The 25,834-nt window shown below is 63.5% G+C and overlaps 1 protein-coding gene across 4 annotated transcripts in view; it reads left to right on the top strand.

The window, feature by feature from the left end:
- The window catches only part of INPP5A (inositol polyphosphate-5-phosphatase A), a 175,127-nt gene that overhangs the window by 147,846 nt on the left and 1,447 nt on the right, over positions 1 to 25,834 (top strand). For 3 of the 4 annotated variants that reach the window (XM_086681250.1, XM_086681247.1, XM_086681249.1), the window contains 6 exons: positions 4,316 to 4,411; positions 4,515 to 4,589; positions 11,872 to 11,945; positions 22,259 to 22,370; positions 24,826 to 24,894; positions 25,670 to 25,706. In XM_086681250.1, the coding sequence (XP_086537376.1) occupies positions 4,316 to 4,411; positions 4,515 to 4,589; positions 11,872 to 11,945; positions 22,259 to 22,370; positions 24,826 to 24,894; positions 25,670 to 25,706 (463 nt within the window). Of the gene's footprint in view, positions 1 to 4,315; positions 4,412 to 4,514; positions 4,590 to 11,871; positions 11,946 to 22,258; positions 22,371 to 24,825; positions 24,895 to 25,669; positions 25,757 to 25,834 lie in introns of all 4 variants that reach the window. The other variant, XM_086681248.1, reaches the window with a different exon arrangement.

Raw genomic sequence — 25,834 nt, forward strand, 5'->3', positions numbered from 1 at the left:
GGGTTAGCTCACACCTTGGGAGCCTCGCCCGGGAGCGCCAGGTGGGGGGGCCGGCAGGTGCAGGGTGCCCCCACCAAGCCCGTTCTGTGGTGTGAGGCTCTCCCAGGCCACAGTGCCTCCTCCTGAGGGTCTGGGTGCGAAAACAGGGAAGTCTGCTTCCCGCGGCCGTAGCCTGATTCCTTCAGATTTTGCTGGACTGTTTCCCACAGTCCTGCCTGTACTGTGTCTGTGTGGGGCCCCAGCTGGCCTCGTGGCCGCATCCACTCAGTTCAGCCCCTGGTGGTCTCGCCCCTGCGCGGAGGGAGGGAAGGCAGGGGCCTTTCGAGGGGTCCCGGCCCGGGCACCGCCGTCCGCGCCCCGCACGTTCGACGGTCAGCAGACATCTGGCCTGGCTGGTTTTCGTTGCCGACCGAAGTCAGGATGAAAACTTGCCCCCACCTCTTTGTGGACCCCTAGACAACGGCCCTGCTCACGCCTCCAGACGGCGAGCATCTGGCCTCTGTGAGATACCGGCCGGTGTCAGGAGCCCCTGCCCCCTTGGTGCAGATGTGGGATGGGCTTTGCTGGGGCCAGTGGCCAGTGGCCAGTGGCCAGGTCAGGAGGCCACGGTGATGAATTTGTGTGGCGGCCCTCCTGCTCCCTGAGGTGCCTCCGGGACCTTGTGGTCCCGGTCCCGTGGCTCTGCCTGCCCAGCACAGGGGAGCGGGCCTCCTCGGGAGGCTCCGAGCAGGTCGGGCAGGCCGTCTGCTGAGAACCTGCCGTGTGCTGGTGGCCTTCGGTGGGTCCCAGCCCTCACTGGCAGGTGGGCTCGGTCGCCAGAAGGGAGGGCGTGGCCCACCAACAAAGAGGTGGCTTGTGTCAAAACACGGAGACGGGACTGTGCCCACCGACTGCCAGGACACAGGACACGCAGGCCGTTGGAAGAGGCCTTTCCAGGCGTGAGGACCCAAGTCCCTGGGAGCTCGGCTGTGGTTCCTACAGCCACGGTGGCTTCGGCGGCTCCCGCACAAGCTCTGGGGGTGGGGCGTCCTGGCCCTGACGAGGGGCCTGCTGACCCCAGGCTCACCCCCACCGCATCCCAGAGCGGCCCGTGCCGTGACCCCGAGCGGCATCTGAACATGCACGGCGGGGTCCGTGTGCGGGCCTGGGCCAGGGGTGGGGATCCTTGTGAGCCTGAGGGAGACCGAGACCCCTGCCCGCTCCCAGGGGGGGGGCTCCTCCTGAATCTGCGGGGCAGAGCGAGACCAAACTCGTGTTCCCGTCCACGCGGGCCTTGCCGACAGAGGCAGGACCGGGGATTTATGTCCAGCGGACACACTCTGGGGAAACCGCACGGCGGAAGTGAGTGCTGGCCGTCCTGCCCCTCCGCCCCCTCCCGGCCACAGTCCCTGGATGAGGGACTGCCACCTGAGGGGAACCTGCTCAGAAGCCACATTTACGGCCGGGCGGGAGCGTCACGGCCGTCGTCCGTGCAGCTGGAAGCCTCGGCCCTTCTGACGCCTCTCGGGGTGGACACAGCCCAGCATCCCGGCTTTTACTTCAGTTCACACACTGAGCCGTCCAAACAGGGAAACTTCGCAGACTCTGGTTCAGGCTCTGTTCCTGATGGAGTTTTTTAAATTTACGTTTATACGTTTTTGTTCTGTGTGCTTCTTACCAACACAGACTGAAACGTACCGCGCGGAGCTTTGGAACGTCCTTCCTGACAGGCGTATCCCATCCCAAGCTGCCCCCAGATCAGGCTTTGCTCAGTAAGGCCCAGAAGGAGACTCAAACTGGGGACTTTGCTGAGCCGCCCGGTCCAGGACCCGCCGGCATTCCCGGGAATCCCCGAGCCCCTCGGCTCTGGAGCTCTGCCCTGCAGGTGTCAGGTGCCTGTGTAGCTGGTGCTTGAAGTGGGGACTGAGCTCCGCCCGCGCCCCGTCCCTGCTGCCATGGACCGCAGGGTCCTTCTGTCTGCAGCAGAGGGTAGAGAGTGGGCTCTGCGAGACGGTGTCGGATGGCCCGGCCGGAAGGGTCCACACGTGCTGCCTTTGGTAGAGTTTTGGACCACGGGGGAGGACTGGGCCAGTCAGGTAGGCTGTGAATGACAGGATTCACAGGAAACACTGGCAGTGGCCCTCTGGGCTGACACTGGGGTCCGGGTCCTGGGGACACCCCGTCCCGGCAGCCTACCTCAAAAGTTATCACACTGCGAAGAAACACGGGAGTTTCCTTAGCCACACGACAGGTGGGCGTCCTTGGCGACAGCGGCCCCGCGAGATTCCAAGACAAAAATCAGGTGCTCGAGTGCCGAGAGGACAGACTGCAGGAACGTCCTGTCTGGCGCCCCTTCGTGTGGCTGCTGATAATGAAATAAATCTTGGATGGCTCTGTAGAAATAGCATTTGGGGCATTTCTTTTTCTCCTTTCAAAAGAAAAATCCCTTCCATGAGGAGGCGAGCGGAAAGGCCCCGGCACGTTTCTGCATGATTGGCCATGACTGCGGATTGAAAGCTGAGGCGAGGCCGCGGCCAGGCCTGATCACTTCTTTAAAACCCCTTGAATGTGGTGGCTCCACGGGAGGGTGCAGAGAAAGGGCCAGAGAGCAGGAGGCACAGGGCGGCCCTCTCAGAGAGCCCGGGCTGATCAGATGTTGATCCTTTGGGAGCCCGCCCGAAACGGCCAGATAAAGCAATTTCTTTAAAAAGTTTCTAGCAGGTGCCTTTGGGAGAAGAAGGGAGAATCCCCTGAATCGCGTCCTGGGGTGGCCACAATGGCCGTCTGCCCGCCCGGGGGGCCCTCCCCCATTCACGGAAGTGCTTAAGCCACTTAAGCGCATTAGCATCTGGATGCAGCTGGACCTCCGAGGACTGGGGCGGCCGGGTGGCCGTGCTCTGCTCCAGATTCTTCTGTGCTTGTTCTAATCCTCACCGCTTGAAGGCGGCCAGACTGATTTGTGACACATGAGTCCAAAAGCCACTTTGGGGGCTTGACCTGCCTAACTGATCTGTGCTCTGAATGTCAATGGCCTGTCCTGGAGTACGCTCTGGGGACGGTGGCGGTGGCCGCTGCCTCCCCTGCCGCATGCTGGGCGGTGTGTGTGTGTGTGTGTGTGTGTCCCCAGCAAACCTGGGAGGGGTCTGCAGAGGGGCTGGGGGGCTCGTCCCGGGGGTCCCTGCCCCCTCCACCAAAACCGGCCCCTCGGTGGGCCTCTCCGGGCTGGCGCCACTCTCCCCTGGGGGACGTGTGTCCAGCTTCGCAAAGGCCTTCAGTGGAGGATGTGTTCAAAAAGTCAGAATTCGTTGTTTTCCTGCAGTGTTCTTTCTTAAATAAAAGTCATCGAGTCATGTTTTAGAGAGCGGCTCCGTTGAGGTGTGGTTTACAGACAGGCCTCGGTCCGGGGTGGACTCTCCTTGGCCGCCCCCAGGCAGCTTCGGCTCTGCCTTCTGCCTCCAGCTGCCCTTCCTGGACACGTTGTGCACATGGACCCTGGTGACGGGACCTTCCCACGAGGAGAGAGCGTCATCCGCCGCACGGGGTGGGGGCCAGCTCCCCAGTCCTCTGTCCTCTCCCGTGAAGGTCTATCCTTTCAGCACATCCCGAACCTCTTTTGTTGAACATATTCCTAAGTACCCGTGACCCAGCCTGCGACTTCTCACTGCCCAGAGCAGGCTTGCCCTGCTGGGTGGGGGTCTCCAGTGTCCTGCACCCATCCACACCTTTCCTGCCTCATACCCAGCTTGACACTAGAGGAGTTTTCTCGGCAAGCCTGGATTTAACTTAGTCCATGAGCTGGGGTGTGCTGTGGGGAGTGTCCCAGCCTTGCGGCCCTGGGGGTGACCCAAAAACCCAGCGTGGCCTCTGTGCTCCCTGGCGTTGCCTTCTGGGTCCTGTCCCACTGCCCACCTGAGGCAGATCTCATCGCAGGGTGTCCCCAGCCTGCTGTGGGGACACCGTGAAGGGCAGAGACCTCCCCGCCCCTCCGCTGCTCATGCTGATTTCAGTGAAGCCTCCGGCAGATCTAGGGTCCAGGCCCCGCCGGCTCGGGGGCAGCATGGGGAACAGAGATGGGCAGGGAGGCCGGGGCCGCCAGAGGTGCACGGCACTTCCCGACAGGCCTGCCCTTGGAGAGTGTGCCTGGTCAGCTGGTTGTGCTCCCGCTCCCGTGTGGCGGGCCCGTGGTCCCTTTCCGGGGACGTGCGGAGCCAGGCGGAAGCAGCCTGGAAAGGACAGGGCAGGGGGGAGAGGCCAGGAGGTGTGCTGATTGCTTTCAGGGGACAAGGGCTGCGGGCCCCTCTCTGCGGGGACTGAGTCCCTTCTGTGTCTTTCCCAGACTCTCTGCACACAGGCCACGATGCAGACAGTCCGGGCCGCCGACACCAACGAGGTGGTGAAGCTGATATTCCGCGAGTCGGACAACGACCGGAAGGTAAGAGAGTCCTCAACCGTGGCCCCTGGAGCTGGGCTCTCTGGACTGTGCGGGAGGCGCTGTCTCTGCTCCGCCCACACTGGCGTGCACTTCTCCTTTCCAGGTGATGCTTCAGCTGGAAAAGAAAGTCTTCCACTACTTCAACCAGGAGGTTTTCCGCGACAACAACGGCACCGCGGTGAGCCCCGCTGTCCCCTGTCCCCGGGCTGCGGCTGCTGGCCCAGCGCCTGGTTGTTGGGCGGCCCGGGCGGCCCCTGTGTGGGCGGCGCCCCAGGTGCTCAGCCAGCTGACGCACCTGACCGGGCGTCTCCGTGGCTGTGCGCGTGCACGTGTGCAAAACCAAGGGCGTGTGCGTGAAACGTGCATCTCAAACCAGTCGGTGGAGCCCTGGTCCCTGGTCCCGAGGGAACCGCCCTCTTCCCCGAAGCCACCGCGTGCCCTGCAGAGTCCGGAGAGGCCGTGCGGGGCGACCAGACTCGCGTGACGGGATCAGCGCCTGTTTGTCACGTGCTTATCGGTGTCTGTTTCGTGTAGACCAACAGGTGACGTGTGGTGTTTGCCAGTCTCCAAGGCCTAAGCGTCCCCCGTGTGGCCGGTTCCAGGCCCCCGGGGTTCCGTGGCGCAGGGGCGGGCCCCGAGTGGGGCACCTGCCCGCCCTCTGTCCTTCGTGCTCTCCCCTTCGTGTTCTCCCTCCCCCCACCCCACTCCGTAGAGGCTCTGTGCACAGCTGCCCCCCCACCCCCGACCCCTGTTCAGCTCCCAGTCTGCCCGCACCCTGGCGGTCTGGCCCCCGTGCCTCCGAGACCCCTGGGACCATGTCAGGGACGTCTTTCTGCCAAAGCCTGGGGGTGGTGCTTGGACCGTGGGCCCCGCCCCGCCATCCCTGTTCTCACCTCTCTGCCTCTGGGAGCGTGGGCTGCACCTGTGCCTCAGTTTCCCCTCAGCGCAAGTGGAGCTCTGCCCGTGTCAGTGCCGGGCGACAGGCACTGCCCCCGTCCCTGTCCCCTCGTCTGTCCCCACCAGCCCGGGGCCACTGCCTCTCGCTCGCCGCAGGAGCCCACCCAGCGCGCCCCCAGCCCAGAGCCCAGCCAGGGGCTTGTCTCCTGCACAGAGAGTCAGGCCTCAGCTCCAGGCCCACAGCCACAGGCCTCCGGTGAGCCTCTGTGTGCTCCCCCAGCCCCACGCCCCATGCAGGGGACCCAGCAGATGCTCTGCTCCTCCCACCAGCCTGTCCCAGCGGGGGCTCTGCCCTTCGGGCCTGTCCAGACCACATGTCACGTCCTCGAGGGGCCTCAGGCCCAGGCAAGGTGACTCTCCCTCCGCAGCCTCTGCAGCGCCCAGCTCAGCACGCGGACGCTTACAGCCCAGGCTGCTTCCCTGGGTGGGAAGCACCAGGGTAAGGACCGTGTCCTGCCTGCCGTCTGCACCTAAGAGGACAGCACCCCTGTGATGTCCGGGCCCGGGGACCTGGGGGCACAGGGGAGCCCGAGGCACTGTTGTGGTGAAGTGCCCGGGAGACTGGGCATGCCACGCTGTTTCTGGGCAGCTGTGTGACTTCTTGAGCTCAGAGTCAGGGTGGGCTTTCAGGGGCCCCTGCTGCAGAGGCAACACCTAGGAGCGGGGGGCAGTGAGGCCACCAGGGAAGTATCAAAGCCGAGGGTCCAGCAGTGGACACATGGACGCGGGGCTGGCACGGGGGCAGCCAGGGACCGGACCGTTCGGGAAGGAGCAGGAGATGGGCGAGAAGGACGTCCCGTGGGGTCTGAGCCAGGGCGGCGCGGGGGGCCTGGGAGACGGCGTGTGTTCTGGAAATGGGGGGCCAGTGCACACGGACCCACATCATGGACAGAGCTGACATCTGGACAGAGCTCACGGTACTGCCGTTAGAAATGACAAGTGTTGTCACTGTCGGACATAATAATTTTTATTTCCGTATTTATCCGCATATGAAACTTTTTAAGAGGGAGGAAGATTAGTTCGAATGTTCAGGGGAACGTTTGAATTTCAAAGATTTAAAAATGCAGCACAGAGTTAGAATAGGTTTCCACATGGTGTTTTGCGGAAGACCCCACGTGCCCCTTCGTCGTGTCTGTCAGGAATCTCACGTGTCGGGAGGCGCGCCTGGGCCCGGGGCCTCCACGGGGCATCTGCCTGGCTCCTCCAGGCTTGGGTGGCCGGCCACGCTGCCCCCCTGCTGCGGGCCCCGGGGGGGCTCCGTGCCTTCGGAGACACCTGGCGGGGTCACGCTGATGCCCGTGCCCCTGGCCGCGACCCGGCACGTTGAAAAGCCGCCTCCGCGTCACTCACGCACAGGAAGTAGGGTCGTCGGGACCGGCCGCGGGGGACAAGATAAATGGTGTGACGAGCCATGCCACCGCCGCGGCGAGGCACGCAGCCCCACGGCCACGGGACAAACTACCCGTCCTCAGGATGGATGTGCCTGCGCCGGACGCGGCCCCAAAATCCATCGCGCCCTTCATCAAGCACCGGTCTTGTACCCGTCTGACAGAAATTTAATTCAAGCTGGCTTCTGGAAATAATTATTGTATTTTAAGAGTAGTAATCATTGGCCGGGACATGATTGAATGTGTCCATGCCTATTGACTTTTTCTATGATTTATAGCTTTGTTTAGTCGATATTCCCATCGAAATTGTATAATTAATTATAAGTGTGGCTGTCAGGGCTGCAGGATGGAGTGCCCTGGTGAGGATTTGGAGAGATTAAATTTTCCTCGGCTGTCCCAGGGCAGGGCTTGGGAATTTTCACAGCGCTTGGCCTGTTGGATAGAGATGTTTTCTGTGTGTTTAGCAACTGCTCAGCTCAAGGCGCATTGATTTTCCGGGCTCTTTTTTCTCTATCAGCGCGGTGTCTCTGCAGTAACAGTGGGATTTGTGCAGCCCTGACAGATACGGACGATCCGCCAGGCCCTTTATCATTGTCCACACACGCCCTGAGCTGTTTTTCACTTTGTAATCAAGAAGAATGTTTAAGATACATGTGAAATTGGTTATCGTGTTAGTGAAAAATCTCAAAGAGATACAAATTATCGTTTCAACAGAAATGCCACGTAATTTCTAATCAGGAACCTCTCACAGCTGGAGTTTGCCCCGTGGCCGTCGCGGAGCCCCAGACGCGGTCCCCCAGACGCGGTCCCCCCTCGCTGGCCCCACGCTGGCCCCACGAGGGAGCATCCCAGAAACCTGGCAGCCGGCCGGGGACCCGAAGCAGCAGATCGGGGTTTGTGACCGTGCAGGGCAGGACGTGGGCCACACGGGGCTACAGCTGTGTGCACGGGTATGGGACTAACCTGTGCCCCGCCCCCGCCAGTGTCAGACAGCCCAGGGGCGCCCCGGCCTGGCGGGTGTTGGCCTTGCCCTTCGCTAGAGTGTCTGTCTGGCAGAGACCCCGACGCGCAGCAGAGGCTTCGTAAGTACGTGTTGACCTGGCGTGAGAGCATGCTCACGCTCCAGAACGTCTCCACGTGGACAGGCAGGCAGGTTAGCAGGCAGATGGGTGCGTTATGGGCGGTGCTCCCCAAGGAGTCCCTTTCAGCACAGGGGCCAGCGTGCGGGCGCCTCGCCCACGGAGACCCTGGAGGTGAGGGCTCCTCCCAGACGGGCTCTGTCACTTCGTTGGCAGCTGGAAGATTCACGCTCTTTCCAAACCAGATGCTTCCCAGTTTCGATTTTACTTCACACCCTTAGCCAGAGAAGCGTGGCTGTCCAAGTGGCTCCCTCCCCAGATGCTGCCACCCGCCTGTCAGCACGCAGAGCCATGACCACACCTCATGCCAGGGTTTTCCAGGGTCTCATCGCCTGCTGCAAGTTGTGCTTATTGGAGCGTGTGCACGTGCGTGTGCGTGCCCGTGTGCGTGCAGGTTCCTGCAGACCCCTCACAGGGCATCTGCGGACGCTGCCCACGTGGACGCCCTCTGGGCAGGTCTGGCCACCGAGGGGGTGCAGGGCCCAGCAAGGCTTCCAGGGGCCCTTTCTGAGGCGGCACAACACGGAGGATGTTCAGTAGGCGACAGGCGAAGGCCGCTCGCTCACACGCACGTGCTCACGTGCACCCAGGCACCCACACGCGGTGTGCCGTCGCGCTCCCCTTCAGCCCCTCGGTGTCCCTGGGGCTGGCCATGGGGCCCCGGGAGCCCCCCGCCGTCGCAGCAGAGTGAGGGTGGTCAGCGTCCCCACGGCCACTCTGGTCCGCCGTCTCCTGACACAGCCAGACAAAACCAGAACAGAACGAGCACCTGCGTGCGTGCGCGTGAACGAAACCCTTGCTGGCAAGGGACGGCGGCTCTGCGCAGCCAGGGGTCTCGTGGCCGGCGAGCAGCCGTCTCTCCGTTAGGGACGCGGTTTTGTGGGTGGCAACGGGGGGCATCTCGCGGTGAAGGGGAGAGAAGACCCCTCTCATGGAAGAAATCCGGGCACAGGTATAGTTTCTCGTTTCCCGAGGCAACTTTCGAAACCGTTTTTGGACTTTTGTGAAATAGATTCCTGGGGCTACTAACTGGGCGCCGTTTGGAGCCGGGCTGTGTTCTGGGTCCAGAACCGACAGATGCCCCCGTGGGGCTCGCGGGCTGTTGGGGACGGAGGCGGACCGGTGCGAGAGAGTCCAGACGTGGCGCCACACGGGGAGCACGGGAGATATCGCCACTGTCACCTGGAGGGAGGGAGCACCGGACGTGACCGAGGCTCTGGAAGACGCTGCGGCCGCCGTGAGCACTGGGCCATCGGGCGCGGTCACTGCCTGCGTCCTAGCAGTGGGGTTGGGCCCGGGAGACACCGGGCCATCCCTGAGTGCCCTCCAAAGCGTGAGCAACGTCTTGCAGCTCACGACCGAACGTTCTGAGTATTTGCGTCTGAGCGCCTGGCCCCTCGCCTCCGATTCTTCGATGCGCACGGCTGTCTGATGGAGGGCGGGCGCCACGTTTACTGCCCCCCCAGGTGAAGGTCCACGGAAGGCGAGCTTGCGGTCCAGAGACACAAGCCGGGCGGGGGGGGCGGGTGCACCTCTGAGAACACCAGACGTTTAAATAACTGATAGAAATCACAAAATAAGAGTATTTAATAGGGTTGAAAACTTGAAGGAATCAGAAGCAAATAAACACACTCTGAAAGAAGCTGGCAGATTAAAAACCACACAGAACTCGTGGCAGTGTTACCACTGAAGTCCCCACCGGCAAATTCGTGGCGACACAGCCCGAGGGCGCAAGGAGGTACGGCACCTGCGACCGGGGCAGCACAGGTGGGGGTGGGGGCAGAACGCGGCGTGAGGCCGTGGGAGGCCACGTTTGGCGAGCGGAGGTTGGAACCGCGGGAGGTGAGTCCTCAGGAGAAGGATGTGTCCACGAGAAACAGCGGGACACCAGACGGGAAGAGATGATGCGGAGCTACTGAGGAGCACGGCGGGTCACCCTCGAGAGGGACGCTGGCGCCGGGCAGCGGCACCCTGACCCCAGAGGAGCAGCGAGGGCCCGTGGCCGGAGAAGCCCAGGGACTCGCGCCGGGCGGAGTCGGGAACCCGCGGCGGGAGGGAGGCGCGGGAACGCCAGTGTCCCCCGACGAGAGCTGTTCTTTGTGGACACGTGCGTGCACAGGGTTCGCGGGACACGGCCGTCCAGGGCGTGGCCACCGGGGGACAGGGAGGGTCTCGCGGCATCTCTGACTGCCATGCTGCGTTTCTCTAAGAGTCAGCTGGGTTGGGGGGACCAGCAGGTTGGCTGGCTCTGTGGCCGAAAAGAGTCACCGTGTGGAAAGGAACGTGCCGTCGACGTCTCCTGAACCGCCCGTCAGCCGTGGCCAAACTTCTCCAGACGCACGGGTCCTTTCTGGAACCCCGGCTCGTGGCCTCGGGTAGGCTGGCTCCTCTCCCTTGCACACGGGACCTGCATGAAGCCAGCAGCCACCCTGAGCGCCCCCGTGCCCCTGCACGCGGGGCCTGCCTCTGACCCGGGAAGGCCAAGAATTCAAGCGCCAGGGTAATCTACAGGAGCCACACTATAGTCGTGTGAGTGTGCGTGTGTAAATATGAGTGTGTCTACCAGCACAGACATACGTGTAAACGTGTGTGTAAGCGCAGGCCTTGTCCAGGCCCCAGGGAGTGTCTCTCTCTCCCTGAAGACTTCCTCTATCCCCGGCTCCACTGAGGACCCGACTCAGGAACTTCCCGGAAACGGCTTGGCCTGGAGCCCACTCTGGAAGAAGAGCTAGAGTTTCCCCCTGATGTGGGGGCAGCAAGGCCATGTGGTGCCCTGGAAGCCAAGCCCCCGTGCCCTCCCACAAGCTTCCCCTCCCCACATGGTCCTCCGCCCGCCTCCCTGTGCCTCCCCTCCCCCCGGGGGCCCTCAGCCCCATGCCCGTTGGGGCCTCGCTGAGCAGGGTCGTGCTCGGCGGATGTGGGCTCGTGAGTGGCTCCCGGGGGATCCGGGCCCCCGACCCCCGGCATCCGAGCCTCCCCAGGCGGGGTCTGAGGCTGGTGTCTGTGAGCGTGCAGGCTTCAGCAGGAACGTGTGTGAGGTGCGGTCAAGCGTGTGTGCAAGGGGACTGGTTACCCTCCCACCCCACAGCCCCACGACAGCTCCGTCCGGGTGTCGCCCTCTGGCCCACGCGAGGAGAGCACCGGGCGCGGGTGCTCAGGCGGGGGCCGGGCTGCGTGGGGACGCGACTTACGCGCACGTCCGGAAGCTGTGGGCAGCGCAGCCTTGGCACAGCTAGCGTGGCTGGGCCACCGGTGGCACCCCTGCCTCCCCGGGGGAGGGCGGGCTTTGGTTCCGAGGAGTCTGCGGGGCAGGACTCTGTCCTCTGCAAGCAGGAACCGTGCTCCCCGCCCACGTGTGCTCTTGGGGTCCCCCCGGTGTGCCGACTCGGCCGTTCTTTTTTAACAAACATTTTTTTTAACGTTTATTTATTTTGAGAGAGACAGAGTGAGCAGGGGAGGGGCAGAGAGAGAGAGAGAGAGAGAGGGAGAGAGAGAGAATTCCAAGCAGGCTCCGCACCGTCCGCACAGAACCCGACACGGAGCTCAGTCGTGGGAATCGTGAGAACGTGACCTGAGCCGGAATCGAGTCGGACGCTTAACCGGCTGAGCCACCCCGGCGCCCTGTGGCCATTTTTAATCACACTCCTGTGCGAGGTCCACGTGGCTTGCTCCGTGACTTAGCTCGGGCAAAACAAAGAACTGTGTCTGCCCTGCGGGCCGCCGCCGTGGCCTGTGGCTGTGCTGTCTGCTGCCCCTCGTGGTTTTGAGAAGGGCCTCCTGGGCACCCGTGGCCTCTCCAGGGACACCAATGGGCGGCCGTCGGCAGGGCTCCCCGCACAGGTCCAGTCGGTCCGCCAGGCGTGTTTCCCACGGGTTCCGTGGCTCCCTGCAGCGGACTGACCCCCACCCCCACCCCTACCCCCCGCCGGTGCGGCACAGCAAAGTGACCTTATGTTTTTCTGTTTCTTTTCTTTAGCTCTTAGAATTTGACAAAGAGCTGTCTGTTTTTAAGGACAGACTGTATGAACTGGACATCTCGTTCCCTCCCAGGTAAGGAGCACCCGCTTGCCGGACGAGCAGGTAACCCTTCTCCCTGCCCTTCCACGGCCCGAAGCCAGCAGCCAGCTGAGGACAAGAAGAGCTTGTTAGCTTCTGCTAGCTTCCCTTAACAAAAAGATGTTTTTAAGTACGCAAAATATTGCCTTCTCAGACTGGCACACTGGGGGCCCCCAGCAGCTGCTCTGGGTTCTGGGTCTTTCTGGGAGCATCAGGGTTTTCCACAATGTCGTGTGTTGGGTGAGTTTTTGGCTGTTTTTCTCTTTCTTGGGCGGAGAAGCTTTCGCTGGGTTTTACTCCGATGTTTATGGAATCTCGCGGTCTACAGCGACGACACCCCATCCCCTCGTGAGGGGCACGGCCCACACAGGCACCCAGGCTCTCAGAGGGCGTGGGGCAAAGAGAGGCCAGCAGAGGGTGGGCCAGGCATCCTGGGGGGAGGGCACCCTCAAGACATGGAGACCCTGTCCCCAGACTCCTCTCCTTCCTCTCTCTGCTTTTAAATTTTTTTTTTTTTCAACGTTTATTTACTTTTGGGACAGAGAGAGACAGAGCATGAACGGGGGAGGGGCAGAGAGAGAGGGAGACACAGAATCGGAAACAGGCTCCAGGCCCTGAGCCATCAGCCCAGAGCCCGACGCGGGGCTCGAACTCCCGGACCGCGAGATCGTGACCTGGCTGAAGTCGGACGCTTAACCGACTGCGCCACCCAGGCGCCCCTCTCTGCTTTTAGATCCCGGGCACATTCCAGAAACTTTCTAACGTAGGAGGGTGGGGGATACGGGGGGAGTATCACCAGACCTAACAGCTCTGCTCCTAGAACGAGCTCGAAAAACAGACAGCCCTTCGTGCGTCTGCGAGGGGCCTCCCTTCCCCGTGCCACAGTTCAGTCACACGTGTGGAGGCCGGAAGGGGGCCCCACAGACCACTGGACGAGTGACTTCCTGCGGCTCGAGGGCACGGGCAGGTGTTCCTCTGACCTCGGGGCCCAGGCTCCGGCCGAGACGGCCACGGCGGGAGTTCCAGGGGACCAGAGAGGCAGGGACTGGGTCCTGGTCGGTGCCCCGGCAGTTCCCAGGTGGGTGCTGACCAAGCACGTCTCCTCACGGCCCCGACCCCGCACGGGTATAGTGACGTGCGGTCAGATGTCCTTCCAGATGTACCTGAGACCTGACAAGATTCTTAGGGTTTGTCACGCTGCCTCGTCCCGGGTGTGGTAGGCCAGGCCCCCCGAGTGCCCCCTGTTTGAACAACCTCCGGGGTCTCTCTCCAGGCTTTGTTGAGCTGGCGAGGAGGGAGGAGGCCTGGGGGCACCTGGGGTAGAGGCCACGGCCTTGTGGACACGGCCACCTAGAGCTGGCGTCTGCTTCTTGAGTTTCTCCTGAGTGCAGAGCTCACAGGGCCTCGTGGCCAGTGCCCTGGTGGGGAGCAGCAGAGATGCCCGCCTGGCCACCCCCCAGACACGGCGAGACTTTGGAAGGACGTCAGCCCTCACGTGGCCACATAGAACAGTGGGGTCCTGGGCTGGTGGCTCCTGGCAGGGCGGGCACAGGCGTCCCCCGGAAAGCGGCCGCCGCCCGGCAGCCTGATCGTCTGGGGCCTCTGTCGCCCCTGGACAGGAGAAGGGGGTGATCTCGTGCCACGTGGGAGGAACTTCAGAGAGCCGTCCGTGGGTGCTGGTCGTTGTTCACCAGGGCCTGGGGAGGGGCGGCTGTGCACACGGGACGGGTTCACCCTGCCCTCGGCAAGGTCCATGACGTGTGGGAGGAGGACGGCCCGGAGGCGTCCCTGCCCCAGCCTGGCACCTGTGAACATGCCTGAGAAGGCACTCACTGCAGGTGGTGTCCTGGGCCATCCAGGGCGGCCTGCGGGGCCCCCTGAGCCCTTAGGGGCAGAGAGCTCGCTCTGGCTAGAGACAGGAGCTGTGACAAAGGAGGGGACACCTGATGTCCTACCAGTGCTGGCTTCACAGGCGCAGGGGCTGCTTGGCTGGTCGATTAAGTTATTAAGTGATCGATTACAGGTCGATTTCCTTTAATTAGGAAGTAACACAGTGGTGTCCCAAGATGAGCGTGTGGGACAAGAGAGGTGAAAGGGTTTTCCTAAAGAAATCGGCAGCTCTGGAACGTCAGAGCCCAGCTCCGGGTCTGAAACCCTTGTGATCTGAGTGCAGTCCCCGCACCTGCTCTGGCACAGACCGACCCAGTGCTCTTAAGGCCGGTCCCCATGCTGCCCAGGGCACCCTCCCCCCGCTGCCCCATCGTCCACCCCTCCCCCGATCCCGGGGTCGTCCCCCTCCCCCCTGCCTGGGTCACGTGCCACGTTGCCCCCCTCCCCCACTGCCCCAGACACACAGCCCCTCCTCCTTTAGCTCCTCTGTATTTTTGAAACCATGTGCGTGACCAGGGTTCCCCGTGTGGGGTTTGGAGCTGCTGTACCATGTGGGGAGGGCATGAGCCCCCGTAAAGTCTGCGGAGAGAACGGGCAGTGGTCGGGGACGGTGGCTGTAAGGCTTGATGTCTGCCAGGTGAATTCTGTCTCTCCTGTATGATAAGTGGTCTCAGGCATGCTGCGTGTGCGTGCGTGCCCGCGTGCGGGTGGGTGTGTGCACACGGTGGGGTGTGAGCTCACGCGCAGCCGTGTACGGGCGATTGCCCGCGTGGGCTGCAGCGGGCACAGACACGCACACGTGGGGGTGTGAACAGAAGGTTGTGTGCGTGCAGGTGGGCGTTACTTAGGTAAGAGCACACGTGTGTGCACGTGTGTAGGTATGGGAGTGTGTGTGCAGAATGTAGGTTACTGTGCATGCACGTAGCATCCACAATGCGTGGATGTGTGTGCACGTGTGTGCATGGGGGGTAGTGTATGTACACGGAGTGTGGATCTGGGGTTCGTACACACGCGTGCTCGTATGTGTGCACGTATGGGTTTAGGGATGTGTGTCTGGGTGTGTGCGTGTGTCTTGTATAGGTGGGTGTTGGGTGTGAGCTGGGTGTGCACATGTGCACGGGTGCGTGTACCCAGGGGCCTGTAGGTGGCGTGTGCACATCCGAGGGGGCGGGTGTGCATGAGGCAGGTGTGTGTTCTTGTACATCGTGTGCGCATGAGTGTACATGAGCGTGTGTTCACATGCAAGATGCATATGCACAGAGTGTGCATTGCCCGGGCGGGGAGCGTGGGGGTGTGAGCGTGGGGGGCTGTCTCCTGGGTGCGGGTGTGCGTGTCTGGACTGTGAACAGCCACCAGCATGGAGCAGTCTCGCGGCTGGAAGCGGTTGGGGGCTTCTGACCCGGAGTGGTTTCCTCGCACACGGTCCTTTGTCCCCTCTTGGAGCAGAGGGTGAGAAGGCCCCAGAGTGCTGCCTGCAGGAAGGAGCTCGGTGACACGGCTGTCCTGTCCCCGCCTGGGGAGAGGCAGCGCTGCTGACTGAGTCCTGAACGCAGAAGCACCTGTTCCGGGGCCAGAGCCTTCCGGAAGATTGGCAGGCCTGAAGCGTCCCGCCCTCTCGTCCAGCTCCTTCTTGTCCCACACTCCCGGCACCGCCCGACCAGGGACACGACATCACCCTGTGGGGAAGGAGGCAGGAACTCCGTCCCCAGCACCGGGTCTGAGGCTGGACCACAGGGCCCCCGTCTCAGTGGGGGCTGTCGTTCTCCAGTGCCGGGGTGCCTGGGGGTGGGGGGGTGAGCTCGAGGCACCCCCCCCCCAGCTGCCACTCCCCACCCACAGGGCGGCTGTCCTGCTGGGAGGGGGCTCTGGTGGAGGCCGGTCCCCTCGGGAAGCGCGGCACACGGGTTCTGGACCGAAGGATGACCAGCTCGGGTTCCCCACACTCATTCCCTCCGACAGAGGTTTCTGTTTGCAGATGTTGGCCGGGTCCCGTGAAGATGTTCCCAGAAGGGAAAGGGTCCCACCTTCTGCCTTTGTCCTCGTGGCCTGGGCAGGGCAGGCTTGTACACGAGACCCCTCACTGACCGCAGAGTGCCACACCAGTTCCTTTCCACAGCCCGGAGGGTTTTACCCGACACACGTATAGTTTGTGAACATCGCTTTTCACTTCCCAGGCTGCTCTGGGTCGGCCGGGAGGTCCAGACAAAGCACTGCCTGTGTCTCCGAGGCCGTGTGTTCTCATCCCCCCACCCGGCTCTCGGGTATTCGCCAGGACTCGCTATTGCTCTCGGTACTTTCTGGAAGGCTGTGAAGACTGGGCCCGGGCAGCCGGGGCTGTCAGGTCGTTGGTCTCAGGGAGGCCCGTGTGTGCTTCGGTCCGTCAGAACCAGGGAACCGTGGCGGCATCTGAGGGCATGTGCCTGTGCCAGTGCAAGAGCGCAAACCCTGAACATCCATTCCCGTGGCCTCTGGCTGGTTTCCAGAATGTATCTGTACTCTCTGCCCTTTATCCAAGTGGTGAGTGCCCGGCACGCGGGTCACGCGGTTTCTGGCCCTCCCGCAGCGCCGTGCCGAGCAGGACGTGCTCCGGGGATGGCTCCCCAGGGCCCCGGGTGGCGGGCGGGTGGCGGCGCGGAGCGCCAGCTTGGCCGTGCACCCGCGAGCCCCACAGGCGTCTCATCGGCAGCTGGGCCTCGCGACGAGAGAGAGAGGGGTTCTTCACGAAGATGCTTGTTAGCGTTCTCCACGGACTAACACAACTTCAGTCCTAACGGATTGGAACTTAATGCCGTCGCTTTGCTGGAAAAGGTGCTGATATTCAGAGGTTTACAGACTCTCCAGTCCTTCTCCACCGAAGGCACAGCTCACATAGCACCTTCCCTGGGGCCACCACAGCAGTGACCGGCCGTGGGCGGTGGTCGAGAGGCAGTGTGCCGCTCACCCTGGGGTGGTGGGGGGGGGGCAGGCAGAGGGACCGCGGGGGGCCCTCCAGCCCCACCCCGGGCTGTGCGATGGCGCCCGCCACCCCCACCAGGCCCGGGGCAGCGCCCAGCCCGACGAAGTCCCATCCTGCCGGACGGTGCGTCCGCGGGTCTGTAAACATCCCTCCGACGGTAGAGTGGAGCTGAAACCACATCCGTGAGCCGCCGGCTCTTTGCCGTGGGAGGGGGCCGCCCACGTGCACAACTGGGGACGTCACAGGTTGGTCCTTCGGAGCCCCTGGGGTGCCACATTGTGCAGACGTCCCAGATGTTGGCAGCTGTGAGACGGCGTGTCCCTTGCCGCGTGGCCTCAGGGCCACGGAGCAGAGCACTGTGTACCGTGGCGCACTGCCAGGCACGTGGGGCCAATACCTGTTCTCCAAACTCCTGGGTTCTGCTTGAAAGCTTGAATTTTCTCACTGGCAAAAATTCTCTCGGATGTTTTCCTGGAGAGGAAAAATGGCTCGTTTCGTGGCCTCTTGAGAAAACTCCTGTCTGATGCCCATGTCTGAGTGACAACAGTCTTCCTGCCTTTCTAGCAAAAAAAAAAAAAAAAAAAAGCCGTTCCATGACAATGATCTGAAACAGCCACGTGGCAGAAACCTGTCTGTCCCATCTCGTCCCGCCGCGTCTCGAAACATCCCGCCTCGCGGTCTGGAGAGCCGGTACAGTAACCACGCGTGGTTCTCGGCGTGGGGCCGCTGCACAGAAGCCACACTGAGGAACGCCACCCGCCTGTCAGCGCAACGTCAGCACCATGAGAAGGCCGGATGGCATCTTAGGGCGATCGTGAAGGCGGTTTTACCTTACAGACGCTCCCCGAAGGGTCTCGGGGACCCCCGGGGCCCACACGCCACCCCCTAAGGACAAGCCAGAAACCAGGAGTAGCCCAAGTGCCCACCGGTGGCGGGATGGATGCTTGCTACTGAAGCAAAGCTCCGCACAACAGCGACTGGCTCCAGACCGCTCTCTGCACACAAATCTCCAATCGGGGCGCGAGGCCGGACGCCAGGTGTGGTGCAGGACCCGGAGACGTGACTAGTTGGCGTTGCTGGGGTCACGACCCGTGACTTTGCAGGCAGTGGCCGGAGGGCCGGCAGGGCTCCCCCCAGATGAGGGGTCGTGCGGGGGGACGCGTGGGGACGTGTGGGCCCTTCCCAGCGCGGGTGACACTTTAACATAAAGCTGATTGAGAGAACAGGAAAACGTGACCTGGGTCTGCCCCTGAGACGTTTGCAAAGTGATTTACTTTTTCGGAGGAAGCAGTGGGAAGAAACACGACCATACCTTCCCGGAGGCCAACTCCCCACGGCCGGAAGGAGAGGTTTTTCCTGAAGGAATTAATTACAGAATAAGATCAAATTGTAGCTTAAAAAAAAAAAAGAAAAAAGAAACGTATGTAACAGAGCTAAACTCACCGCTTCAGGCCAGCGGAGGGGTTGTCTATCTTAACGGATGCATTTAATTTTAAATTAAGGATAAAGATGCTCTTTTCAGAATTCTTCCCGGGCCAGATTTAAAGTTTGACCACCTGTAGATTCTCATCCATAACGATCTGTGTGACGTTGTGCAGTTAGGAGGAGGAGGTGCCATCTGCCAGGCCTGGCGGCTGTGAAGGAGCCAGGACGTCCGTCTGTCCAGCGGGTCTCTGGGCCCAGGTTGGATGTGGTCCATGGAGATGCGCGGGGTGGGCACCGGCAGGCACCGTGGCCTCCAGACCCGAGTCAGGCCTGTACCTTGACCATCAGGCTTCTGGACGTGTGCCTGCCCTAGGCAGTGGCTCCCGGCCTCACGGGGCCCCCCACCCTTGGACCACAGAGGGGCCTCGGGTCCCAGCCCCTCCGGGAATTACTGCTTCCCTCGATTAAGGACTCAAAGCAGCAAATGCAGTTAAAACCTACACGAAGGAGAGAGGACCAGCCACTCCTGTGTCCTACTTGTCACAACGTCCTCGTGAAGAACCCAGACGCCAGCTGCCCCCCAGCCTCCTCGGCAGGACAAGCGTGGACGAGTGTGCTCCTGGCTGGGCCGGGGCCACGGACGAGCGACATCGCCTGGCACAACCAGCCCGCCTGGGTGCCGGGGGGGGGGGGGGGGCTCGCCGAGGCCGGGTGGCGGGCTCTGTCCGGGAACATGCTGCCACTGAGCTGGGGGTCGGGGTCGACACGGATCTGCCCCGAGTTTCCAGAGGACAACATGCCGAGTTGCTGGACTAGAGCAAGCCCGCTGGCCAGGGCAGAGGTCCGGGGTGGGGACAGCCGTGAGGGCAGCCGGTGGCTGTGGTGGCCCGGCTTAAATGCTGAGACAAAGTCCGGACGGAAGCTGGATGAATTTCACACGCTCAGACATGACCCTGGATGCTCAGCTACACCTGATGCCACCGACGCTACAGGAAACCCCTTCACAGACCCCTGACGGTCTTCGGGTCTCATCTAGGGCTGCATACAGCGCCCACACACGTGGACACACCCCAGCGCCCAAGCCCAGTGTTTGCACCGCAGGCCCGGGTTTGTGCCAGGACACAAATCTGTCAGCGGGGCGCCTGTGCACGGTAGGACCTGACGGGTGGTCACGACTCACACGGCGGTGCTGGGATGAGCCCCAGAGAAGAGCCAGAAAGGCCCAGAGCGGTGGCGAAGCTCGCGCCTCGGCCCTAAAACGCATGCGCCCAAAGGGGAGCCCCAGGCCCGACCCCACCGTGCTCAGGCAGGACCCGGCCACCACAGTCCAATGTGACTATAGGGGAGTCCAAAGGAGAAAGAGGCTGGTCCCAAGAGGTGTCCTGGTCTTGGGGGCACTGCCCTCCTCCCCACAGCCCAGGGGCCGTACCCTGTGGCCCCTGACCCCTGAGAGGGGGCCCAGCCACTCTTGGGACCAGGGGCAGCGAGCCGGAACAGTGCCGGTGCTGGTCCAGACGGGCCGGGGCGGGGCCCGGGCGGGGTCGGGTCCTTCTTCCGCTGCCTGACGCGCTGCCCAGACGGTGGACAGAGCGCAGGGCTCCTGGCCCGATGCCGCCTGTCCGCGGCCTGAGCACCTCCAGAGCCGACAGTGACTAATTCGGTGCCGGCCGTGCACGCACACTTATCTGAAAGCAAACCGTGGCAGGGTGGGGACCAGGACCGGCGCCCTGCCCTCGCCCCCACGGAGAGGCAGAGCCGCGTATCTGTCGGCGGCGTGTGGTAGAGCTAACAGTCGTCCACCCGTCCTCGAGGACTCGGCCTCCCTCCCTCCCTGCCCCTCGAGCTCCTTCCCTCAGGATGTGGGTAGCGGCCCCTTTGCCGCGGCTGGGCGGGCGGGTGGAGCCGCCGCGGGCCCCGAGCCGGACAACACGGCCGGGAGGGCACAAAGCCCGGCTGCATCCGCCGGCCGAATCTGCGGGGCCAGCCGCAGGTGGGGACGCCAGGCTCAGGAGGAAACGGGGGGTACACCGCAGCCAGACTGGCACGTTCCGGTACGTTCCACACACCGTGGGGGTGGAGGGGCGGGGTGCGCCCTCAGGGAGGCTGCGGGGACAGAAGCCCCTCCTGGGACCCCTGCCTGCCAAGTCGGCCCCGCCGTGTGAGCGATCGCAGACCCCCCAGCGCGTCACCGGAAGAAAAGGTGCAGACGCGCGCCTGTCACGGCCAATGCAGCGCACCAGCCCCAAGCGGATAAGGGCGTCCCCCAAACATTTGGTTTCAAAAATACCAGCTGTTACTGAAACTCCTGGAAAAGAGAAGGAAAGAAACAAAGCTACAGTCAAAGAAAAAGAAGTGGGCAGGAACCGTGCCAACACCCAGCTGTTGGGCGGAACGCTGGTGGCAGAGCCCGCCCAGGAGGGCTGCCGGGGGCGGCCGGTGGCTCGGACGGCCCGGCCCCTGCCCACGGGCGCCACCGCCCCAGCCACTGGCTCTTCATTTGGGCGTGTTCCCGGACAGAGCCCGCCACCCGGCCTCGGTGAGCCCCCCCCCCCGGCACCCAGGCGGGCTGGCGTGTGCCAGGCGATGTCGCTCGTCCGTGGCCCCGGCCCAGCCAGGAGCACACTCGTCCACGCTTGTCCTGCCGAGGAGGCTGGGGGGCAGCTGGCGTCTGGGTTCTTCACGAGGACGTTGTGACCAGTAGGACACAGGAGTGGCTGGTCCTCTCTCCTTCGTGTAGGTTTTAACTGCATTTGCTGCTTTGAGTCCTTAATCGAGGGAAGCGGTAATTCCCTGAGGGGCTGGGGGCCTGAGGCCCCTCCCTCTGTGGTCCAAGGGCGGGGGGGGGGGGGGGGGGGGGGGGCCCGTGAGGCCGGGAGCCACTGGCTCAGGGCAGGCACACGTCCAGAAGCCTGATGGTCAAGGTACAGGCCTGACTCGGGTCTGGAGGCCACGGAGCAGAGGGAGAGGGGCCAGGGTCCTCCAAAGACCAGGGGCCACCTCGGGAGCAGCCCAGAAGGCCACCCACGTCCCGCTCTCGGAGCTCAAAGCAACAGGAGAAGCAGCCGCGGGTGGTTTGGGATTCACCTGAACAACTGTTCCACGAAGGAGGGTCTGAGACCCTCCTGAAGGCGTGCGGACAGCCCACGCCGAGGACACCCACACAGCACAGCCAGTCTGTCCACCGATGATTCAGTCCTTCCCGGACAGGACGCCCGCTGGGGGTGGGCTGGCCACTGTAGGGGCACCGAGGAGGCTGCACGGGGCCCGCGGGCAGGACTGCCCCGGAGGGTTCTGGATGCAGGAGGCAGCAGAAGGACGTGAGGGGCCGCAGCCGGGCGTCCCCAGGATGACTGCGCATGTCGGCTGGCGGCACCCTGCTGTTTGCCGTCCGCGGGCGTGTCGCCTGCCTACGGGTGGGTCAGTGGTGGCGGCTCTGTCCCTGGGGGCTGAGCCAGGTCAGTGGGTGGGAAGGGGAGAACCGGGCATAGACTCGTGCACGACCACGGCGGTGACCCTGTGGCCCGGGCACCGGGCACCCTTGGAGACGCGGTGCCGTGCTGGAGCAGGTGTGGGGGCAGCGTGTGTGCCGCGTCGGGCCCCGGCTTCCCGAGGCATGACGGGCGTCTGGCGGGGGTCCCCCTGCAGCGAGGAGACGGCTGCTGGCCTCTGGGGCGCAGGTGGGGAAGGGGGCACGTCTCCCGGTGGGACGTGGGGCGGGGGCGTGGTTTTCCCTGTGTAGGTCTTCCGTGTACCCTAGGCCACGTACGGAGCCAAAACCACAGGTGAACAGGGGATTCCATTTCTGTAAAGGAAAGGCTTGTCCCAAGATCCCATTACAGCCAAGATTCCAGTGAGGACTGAAATTGCAAGTTTGGCCTTGTGTTCTGGAAACTTCTGACCGTGCATTCCTTCCCTGCATAGCGCTGGCCATCCCACGTGCACGGGCAGCCCACAGGGCCCTCCCCGGGGGACGCGGAGGACGGTGGGAGGAGGGGCCGGAGCCGGTGGCTGACCGGGTGCCTTTGTGTCCCCCCAGCTACCCGTACAGCGAGGACTCCGGCCAGGGCAGACAGTACATGAACACGCGGTGCCCCGCGTGGTGCGACCGCGTCCTCATGTCTCCGTCCGCCAGGGAGCTGATTCTGAAGGTGAGTGCCAGAGCTGCCCCGGGACCAGCCACGCAGGGGAGACCCGGGACGAGTCCTGGCGTCAGACCCAGCGCTCAGGCCTCAGGGGCCTCTGCGACATCCCATACCTTTCTGAACCCGAGACGGGCACACGTGGTCGTCAGCGCTCTAAAAAATCATCACGGTCGATTGTATCCCGGGGAACTAAACGTGCTCTGGTCCACGAGAGAGCGCGTAGGCTGGAAAGTGTGGTGGAGACGTCCGCCGTTATTTTCCTGAGTTGTGAATCACGAGCCTGATTCACATCTGGGCTCGATAGGGTGAAGACGGACGGGCGACATTCAGGAGGTGGCACACCGCACTGGGTGTTGGGACGTTTGGGCTTCCTGTGGCCTCCTGACTTTCCAGAATCTTCCGTGTCCACATTCCAATTCAAAAAGAGTGTTTTCAGAAGGATCCAGGCCTACACTGGTTTTGTCCACCCGGTAGTGAAGAAGCATCACCCTGGGGTGAGGTGGGCGTGCCGTGGTCCAGTGCCCAGTGTTCGGAGCAGATGGGGGCACATCTTAGGTGGGGGCCGTCCCTGGGACCGCTCGGCTGGGCCCTGGGTCCTCGCCCGGGGACGCGGAGCGCGCTGGGCCAACAGGGGTCACGGCCAGGAGGGCAGAGCCCCCCACGTGCCGCCCCACCACACACCTCCCCAGTGCCCCCTACCCCGTGGGCCCCCGCTGCCCTTTTCCTCGAGGGCCCAGCTCTCCACGTTCTTCCCCGAGCCCAGAGCGGCCTGGGCCCGTGGAGAGGAAACCGGCTGGGGGACTGGGCTGGAGGCAGGGGCTTCGATGGGTCCGCGGCAAGCCTGCTGTGGTGGGGCCTCGGCAGTCCTACCCCGGGCAGTGTGCAAGGCCCGCACCCGCCTATGGCCCCCTGGCCCCCGGGGCCCCTCCCCCACTGGCCTTCCTGGCTGACGCTGCAGGGGACGTGGGCCACAAGCGCACAGACCCGGGGCCTGCCCGGCGCCTGGCATGGACGCAGCGGTGCCTGCCCTCTGGCGCTCGGGAGACGGCCGTGTGTGGTCGCGCGGAGGCCCACGGCATCGCATACCTGCCGGCCCTGAGCGCGTGGGGTGAGCTGGGCACGGGGCCGCAGCCGGCATGGGGCCCCCGGGGCCTCGGGGACAGACAAGGGACAAGCCGTCTACCAGGGAAAACAGCCACGACCAAGGAAACCGCGTTTGCAGTGACCTCTCGGGAGCCAGCTGCCGAGCACTATCTCTGGTGCGCCGCCCGGGCTTGACGTGGCTCCGTGGAAGGGGCTTCCCGCTCTTCTGTGTTCTCTCACGTCTTCTCCGAGCTTTGATGCCTCAGCCCTGGAAGGGGGGGAGGAGGGGGCCGGAGCTGGAGGGGAGGGTCCCCCCCCCCCAACAGACGTCCCCCCGGCCCTCCCGGGGGGCTGCCCGGCGGCAGCGGGCCTTACAGCGGGAGCAGACGCGCACCGCGAGCAGCCCCTCGGCCTCATCCATCATGCCACGCTCCGCCACCTCGTCATCATGTCCCGTTCTGCTTCCCCGGCCCTAAAACACGAAAGGTGGCGGGCTGGCGGCGCGGGCTGGGATCCGCGGGGATGATCGCGTTGCTGTAATTTGTTTATCTGTCTCGAGATTATGCGGTTGGAAGTCCACAATTTTATGCTGCCGTTGTAAATTACCGGGCCGCGTTTGATGAATGTCCCCTCCTTCCGCGAGGCCGCGCCGCCCCCGTGAAGGATGGGGCGTGCTCACGCGCGCGGTGCCGGTTAGGTGTTCATCCTTTCTGGCAGGCGACCACGCTGGAAAGTACATCTGACCTGAAGCCTCCTACTGCATTAAAGATAATTCAGTTTTAACTTTATAGTCTCACACGCTCCGGCTGCGGGTGTAAAATTCCGGCCCAGTCGGAGCCGACTGATGGCCGGCAGCCAACCCTCAGGGTCGCACCCAAAATACCTGTGGCCGCGGGCTGGCAGAGCCGGCGAGGAGGGAGGGGAGCCGGAGCGCGCGCAGCGCTTAATTAACGTGTGCAGAGTGCCCCGTGCAGCAGCGGGGGGTCAGTGGCGGCTGCGTCCTGTGAATCGAGTTCCGGGTTAATACAACAGGCTGTCAGAACAGATGTACACGGGGCATCCGGAGCCCGATAAGCTGCTCCAGTGCCGGGGGGCAGCCCGGGAGAAAAGCTCACGGCGGCACTAACTGCCGTTGAGCAAGGGCTCTGGCAGGGGCACGTGCCGCGGCCCCCAGCCCGACTCCCGTCCAGGAGCAGGGAGGGTCGGGGGCTCCCAGGGCTTCCAGAACGTTCTGCGTGCTGGCCGGCTTCTCCCTCTGAGGGGCCGGCCAGAGACCTGCGTGCAGGGAGCTGGGGGGGGGGGGGGCGGTAGCTGGCACTCCCCAAGGAGGCCCCACCGTTCCTGCCTCCCACACGGTTCTCTCTGTTTGCTTCCCCAGTCGGAGAGCGAGGAGAAGGTTGTCACCTACGACCACATCGGGCCCAACGTCTGCATGGGAGACCACAAGGTGACGTGCCTTTGCTGCGGGGCGCGGCCCGAGGGGCGGACGGTGGCGGGTGGCGGGCGGCAGGCGGCGGGCAGGGCCAGGCCGCTGCTTCTCCTCGGTCGGCCTCCACGGCACAGGCCACGTTTGGTCTGTTTATTTGCTTGTGATAAATACCAGAAGGCAGGCAGGCAGGCAGGCAGGTAGGTGGATTAAGAAGGCAGAACAAAATACAGAATTGTGCTATTTATACAAAAATACCGTCTACAGCCGACGATTTCTGAGGGTCGTTTTTCTAGCGTGGACTTGGACTACTGTAGTGGCCTTCTCGTGCCGAGCCGCGTCCACAGTGTAGGTGGGGAGTGTGAGTGCTCTGTGGGCACGAGGAATTGCGTGCAGGGGCCACCTCGGTACAAGCGGACGGCCCTCACGCCAGGGCCCCGCAGGCTCACCGAGGGCGGTGCCGGCCCTGTCCCACCTTCAGCCAAATCAGAGACTGGCGCTCGGTCCTGTCCGCAAGGCCTCCGGGCCGTGACCCCCGGCACCGGTCCTTCCCCGTGCTAGTTGGGGTTTATCCAGCGGTCTGTGGGTGAGCTTCTCCCCACCCGGAAGCGATACCCGCTTGACAAAACACGAAGGCGCGTGGCCCTAGGCGTCCGGTCACCCGGCCCGGCTCCGGTTCTGGGTCAACTGGGCTCACGTTGGTGCCAGCGCACAAGCCAGGGGGCGCGGCTGGGGCGGTCGGGGGTCAGGGTCAGCTCGCGGCCGGGGTCCTGACGCCCTCTCTTCTCCGCTGCAGCCCGTGTTCCTGGCCTTCCGCATCGCGCCCGGGGCAGGTAAACCTCACGCCCATGTGCACAAGTGTTGTGTCGTGCAGTGACGTGTGGTAAATATGACTCCTTCCCTCGAGTTCACCTTTTCTCAGCTTTTCCCGGTGTGTTTGTTCCTTTAACAAATGACACAT

Source organism: Puma concolor, chromosome D2 (genome assembly GCF_028749965.1).
Source record: "Puma concolor isolate L17-30 chromosome D2, mPumCon1.1.hap2, whole genome shotgun sequence".
NCBI classification, from domain to species: Eukaryota; Metazoa; Chordata; class Mammalia; order Carnivora; family Felidae; genus Puma; species Puma concolor.